We start from the raw sequence: 5,792 nt of genomic DNA on the forward strand, positions 1-5,792 counted from the left end.
ATGCAAACCTCTTACTGGCAGAGCAAGCATCGGCGTGCTATTCATTAAAACCGGAACCTTAAAAGCAACACACAAACGGGTTATCTTTTAGGTTTAAGAAAGTCAATGTTTAAATCTCCTACCTAACCACCCACAATCAGACCTTGTAATGAGGCTGATTTATACTTGATCATCAACTTTCAAAGCAGACTAAAAATTACTTCTAATATGCATTTGTACCCAAGAATCTATGTATAGCTTCTACTTAAGATATTATATTACAGGGCATTATTACAACAAAGAATAATTTGTCTATCGAACAATATGAATTTGTCTGTTGCTTAATATTGTCCTGTGCATTATGGTCTTGGTGAATTTGACTTGCGGATGACCTGCCCTGTACGGTCCTCCCAGAATGTAGTGTAATCTCTTCTGATACCGCACAGAATTTCAGAGGCCCGCTTCATGCTAGGTCTTTCCAATCTGGTTGGGGCAGCACACTTAAAAGCAAGCTCTAATAACCTCTCAAGCATCAGTAACGCAGATGAGCTTCTTTCCAACTTGGGGTCAAGTGTGTCATCAGCTTTTCCAGCTAGAAACATCTCAAATGCCTGTATTAACAGTTGCTCAAGTGTGTCAATAACTTTTCATCTTAAAACATCTCAAAATATATGTGTAAGGACTGCAATGGTTCATGCATGAAAATAAGCAACTGCATAACCTCGTCAACAGATTATACGCATTTGTACTTATATGTATTTGTGCAGACACCCACAATAGAAGCTCCCTTTGTTATTAAGAGCTGCATGAACTCACCAGATTATGCATGTTGTGTATTTGTGTGCACATTTATATGATCATCAGAATATGTGCATTCAAACAGATGTTGGCCAACATTATTTACCGACCCTTTTTTTATAATTTAAAAACTGGCCTACCCATCTGGTAGTTATTCTTTCGTCAGGCTCTCTTTTTGGTTCGATAGGACGTCTTCCTGTAAATAATTCCACAAGGAGCACCCCAAAGGAGTAAACATCACTCTTTTGTGTGAGTTGATAAGACTTCAGATATTCAGGATCAAGGTATCCTGCTGTTCCCTTCACCTGCGTCGTGACATGTGTAGCATCAGCATCTGAAGGTCCAAAGCGTGAAAAGCCAAAATCAGCAACTTTGGCTCTAAAATTTTCAGTCAATAGAATATTGGAAGCCTTAATGTCCCTGTGGATGACAGATTGATCTGCATAGTACAAGTAGGCAGTCAGAGTTGGAATCTGTTAAACAAAACAATAGCAAAAGATATAAAATCTCAGGAATCACAACCTGGTACTGAATTCATAGGCCTGCCAGTAAACTTGTAGGAAAACTAAGTTGTATGTACATTCATAATCAAATAATTAATAGAGACTCTCGTACAGACAGTAATGTAAACACCACTGTTGCTACTTATGTCTTGCTCTAATTGTCTCATGTCAAGAATATGGTCTAATTTAGTGGCAGGCCAAGAAGGGTAAACTTACAGTAGCAACACACCAAACAAGTATTGGCCTTCATCAAATTGCAATATCATTAAAAGAGTACAGCTACAGTTCTAACACTTTCAAAAAAGGATCAATTTTTGGTAATCATTCACACCGGCATATAAATGTAAATATGTAACAGCATGTGCAACATCTATAGCAATATCCACCCTCGTGGCCCAGTCAAGAGTTGCTCCATACTGACCTGCCCAACACAAGTTATACCTGTAAGGGAATTTGCCATTTAATGTCAGATCTGAACTATGAAACAAAAGAATGCAGGATTATATCATTCTTAAGCACAAGCAATGGTTGGAGTTAGCAACTTTCCTAAACTTTAACTTTCACATGGAAGTCTCAACTAACTATAAGGAGATACAAAGGCTCGAGGTCTTAAGGCTTAGAAGTCCTTGTGTACAGTGTTGTAGTGCATGGATGACATGGTGAAGGTTATATAATATAGGATTGTGGAGAATCTCTTTCAGCCAATTTATCCATGAAATAACCAGTAGTATACTGGTTAAGTATATGCTTGAGACAATTGACCACCAGATCAAGGTGACATGATGAAGGGTATGTAAAGAAACCATAGTCACAAGTGACACCCATTTTTGGACTTGAGGATTGGAGGGACAGTAGCTTCTTTCCGTCCCACATTCCATTCCATGTGACTATATAGTCACAAGTGACAGACATTCCTCTCTGTCCCCCATTCCCTGTCCCCGTACCATTTTGTGTCACTTGTGACTATGAAAGAAACAGTAAGGTTTGTGTGAAGTAACACACTGTGTAGGGCAAACACCAAAGATGAATGAAATAATGAATCATGTAATGACACTGCAATGGAGCCTTGAGGTTCCGTGTTTCAAAGGCCAGTATTGAGATGAGCAGACTGGAGTCGATGATGCCAATCAGAGCTCAGAGATGACTGCACTGTCCTCGCTATTCAAGGAGTAGCACCTATGGATGAGGATGCTTAGTGGAGGGAGTAAAACACCCTCTGGGCAAGGGGATGTCAAAGAAGACACCGGGTGATGATAGATAATAGTAGAGGGAGCAACGCAGTCCTTAGGAGCTGCAAGTAATTAAGATGATGATGTAATCTCGCCGGAATAATAGCTCCTATCAAGGCAACTGCTGGGCGGCCAGCTGGAGGAGAAATGCAAAGATGTCTGCTGCCAAAGAACAACTGTCCACCAAACACAGCAGTAAAAGGACTCCAGACTCGTAAAATACATTGTGTATGATGCAGCCAGCTGTCCAAGAGTCTCCAGGATGCAAACGCAGGTGTAAACATCCTGTAGGCAGCTGCCGGACTGGCTGGAATGACTACAGCAGTCAAAATTCAGGTGACAATAGATGATCAGACCTGCAGGCAGCAAGCAGATGCTGTCAGGTGTGGCAACAGCTGAAGGAGCCCCAAGGGAAGCTGGGCTGCCACAAAAGACTGTAGACGCAAGGGCAGCACAGAACAGCTGGGCTGCCAGCTGGAAGATGAATGCAGCAGAAAAGTGTACTGAATCAGGTCGCCATCAGCTGGAATGTAGCACCAGGTTGTGGGACTGGTTGCCAGGCTAGTTGGAGACACGGGCAGCTGGAAAAGAGGGAGAAAATGATTGGAATTTAGAGAATGATCAGGAAGAGATGTAGAATGCCCACAACATATTTAAAGGAATTTTCGAGCACATGTCCTACCGTGTGCACTAGAAACCAGGAAATACAAATAAATCCTTTTTGGGGCTGTGAATGAGAATCAAAGTTAGGATTAATGCAATACAATTAAGTTATAATGCATGTGATGACTTCAGTTTCTCAATAGGGTATAATAAAGGCACTATGGAGAATCTCTTTCAGCCAATTTATCCAGAAGCACATCAATGAAGTAGATGCTTGATACAATTGACCACCAGACTGACGTGAGAACTAGGCTAGCTCCATGTATTCCCAGTTGTGCAGGATGATGGATCACATGGGCAACGGACAAAAAGGCGAAAAAAATCTTGTCCCCAATATTTTTCCCTTGCCAAACACTAAACAGCTCCATAACACTCTGTTCTTCCCAATGCTTGGTGTGTTGATCCATATCTTGGTCAACGCATGCCTATCAGGATCCAGAACAAGTAATAAATACGAAAAAATCATGTGAATACTAGTAAATCCAAGGTCGCCGGCCAATACGGCTGCATGTTATCCCAATCAAACTCTTCCAAGGCCAGGCCCTCCCATGTCCAAAATGCCACTCATGCAGCTCCACTTGGAAAACAATGAGGACAATTCTCTGTGTCTTCCCTTGCAAGCCTACAATTCCAACCATCCTATTTCTAAAGCACTAGTACATGAATGAAATGGATGTTATTCTTACAAGCTGCTTGTGATAGTGAATTAAGGCTATCCGTACTCTGTGGTGGAATTTATATTTTGTCACAACAGTCAGAAATTGCAGGAACATGTAGTAGAAATTGTGCATGACATCTCTTACCATCAAGATGCTGACGTAAGTTGCCATTAGCTACATATTCAACAACCAAGAGTCGTTCAGACCCCTCTTCTACATATCCAACAAACTTCACAAGGTTCAAATGTTCAATGTTGGATAAAGCAACTAGCTCATTGTGAAATTCTGATGATAACTGCCTGTCATGTTGACCCTGTCACATAACCACTCAGTTTATGAGCTTTACAACATGCAACACTGTAGGTGCCTGCAAACTACTTCGAAGCACGACTTGTGTATTAACATGAGTGATTTCAGGAATATTGGGGTAAAAAGTCTCAAGTGTATCTCCAAAATCCTCTTTGCCACTGACTTGTGTGTTAACATGAGTGATTTCAGGAATTATGGGGCAAAAAGTGTCAAGTGTACAGTCATATAGGTTCCTAGCCCTTTGAACAGTAAGCAGTTTCCAAAATCCTCTTTGCCAACTTTAAATAATGCAGGTAAGTTGCTTGTGGCTTCGCATGGCTGTATGAATGCTTCGTAAAGAAAAAACAACAAATTACCACCTTCTTAGCCCTTTTGATAGCAACAAGTTTCCCATCCTTCAATTTTCCCTTGTAAACCGCCCCAAATCCTCCTTGCCCAATTTTGAGAGATGGGGAAAAGTTGTTTGTGGCTTGCACCAAATCACTTAAAGTGAAAACAATTATTTCAGAATGTCTGCCGGGAGTAGGAGTTGATGAAAGGCCCAAACCTCTCCCATCATCAACTGTACTCACTGCACATTGCCACTTCTGAGTCAGACCAATATCTTCTGTACAATAAACAATGCGATACTCTAGGATGCATGCATATGATGGTCCAGACTGACCTGATGGTTCTTGATAGGAAATCTGCATTTCTGCATCTTTCCCTTTGAATGGGGAGAAACATACTCCACTTGCCAAAGGCATACAAGAACTTTCCTTTGGTTTTGCCGATGCCCCATTGACAGCATAAGATGGAAGCTTTGAGTTGATTGTGAAATTCGCCAAGTTTGAATCCTGGGCTCTCTCACGTCGCTTTAATTTTACTACGAAACATTTCATCATTACTGAACAAATGTCTTATACCTGGTTGCATAAACAAGTATCGTGCAGTAACGAATAAACACTGCTTGTCATTCAGCAGAAGACATATCGAGCTCAGCAAAGGGCTGCTGTGCCTGTACCTACGCAAAAAGCAAAGCAGAAGGTTTAGAAAACATATAGAAGGGAAAATACATAATTGGAAATACGGATAGAAGAAAATGCAATGGCAAAGCACTTACAACCGGAAAGTTTTAAATCAATAAACATATTACACCTTCATAGAAGGCTAAAAGTATTATTGGAAAATACATGTTGCGAAGAGAGTAGTATAGACCATTTTTGGCTTGCCGTTCCTTGCTACTTACAAAGGTCCTTAAAGCCCATACACTAACCCACCAATCCTCCTCCACTCGGTTACAGTGTTGCTATCAACTAGCTCTCTACTCAAGGAAGAGAAGGACAAGCTGCTACTGTTTTAAGCTTGCATGCAGCCCTACGCGCAACTCTATGCATAGTCCCATCGTACCTAGGCCGCACATAACCTAAGAAGCTATTGTTTTGGAGGAGCTACTACTGTTCTCAGCTCTATCCCTCATTTTCTCACCTTTGCTCGCCGTATTTATGAGCCCTACCTATGATTTTGTGCAAAACCTAAAAAGTGCAAAAACCCTAATTTTCAGATTTGGGATTGTTTCAAAATTTCTACAATTACCCATCCATTTTGGCCATCTCTTTTTTAATCTTGGCTCATGTTGCCCAAAATTTGGGGCTTTTACCAATTTTTACTCC

The 5,792-nt window shown here is 41.0% G+C and overlaps 1 protein-coding gene across 4 annotated transcripts; it reads right to left on the reverse strand.

The window, feature by feature from the left end:
* Positions 1 to 213: 213 nt before the first annotated feature.
* Positions 214 to 5,261, reverse strand: LOC148031711 (calmodulin-binding receptor-like cytoplasmic kinase 2). 4 transcript variants are annotated; one of them, XM_087685279.1, is made up of 6 exons: positions 5,243 to 5,261; positions 4,500 to 5,143; positions 3,976 to 4,144; positions 1,612 to 1,701; positions 918 to 1,216; positions 214 to 590 (listed from the first exon to the last, which is right to left on the reverse strand). In XM_087685279.1, exons 2-6 carry the CDS (start codon positions 5,022 to 5,024, stop codon positions 339 to 341), a joined length of 1,335 nt encoding a protein of 444 aa, XP_087541405.1. In that variant the 5' UTR covers positions 5,025 to 5,143; positions 5,243 to 5,261; the 3' UTR covers positions 214 to 338. The 4 variants fall into 4 exon arrangements, with proteins under 4 accessions (XP_087541405.1, XP_087541407.1, XP_087541404.1 ...); XM_087685281.1 differs by lacking the exon at positions 5,243 to 5,261 and having other exon boundaries at positions 4,500 to 4,711; positions 4,805 to 5,214; XM_087685278.1 differs by lacking the exon at positions 5,243 to 5,261 and having other exon boundaries at positions 4,500 to 5,217.
* Between the last annotated feature and the right edge of the window lie 531 nt (positions 5,262 to 5,792).

The sequence above is a fragment of the Lygodium microphyllum genome, chromosome 9 (assembly GCF_053477565.2).
Source record: "Lygodium microphyllum isolate KBCC chromosome 9, Lygodium_microphyllum_v1.1.10, whole genome shotgun sequence".
Taxonomy (NCBI): Eukaryota; Viridiplantae; Streptophyta; class Polypodiopsida; order Schizaeales; family Lygodiaceae; genus Lygodium; species Lygodium microphyllum.

What these genes read in the sequence shown, in the direction of transcription:
- LOC148031711 (XM_087685279.1), bottom strand. Translation starts at nt 5,024, where the DNA reads ATGATGAAATGTTTCGTAGTAAAATTAAAGCGACGTGAGAGAGCCCAG. An exon ending in ATATTTACATTTATATGCCG is followed by an intron (nt 1,217 to 1,611) that starts GTGTGAATGATT and finishes TGTACTATGCAG; the next exon opens with ATCAATCTGTCATCCACAGG. An exon ending in AAAGAATAACTACCAGATGG is followed by an intron (nt 591 to 917) that starts GTAGGCCAGTTT and finishes CTGTTAATACAG; the next exon opens with GCATTTGAGATGTTTCTAGC.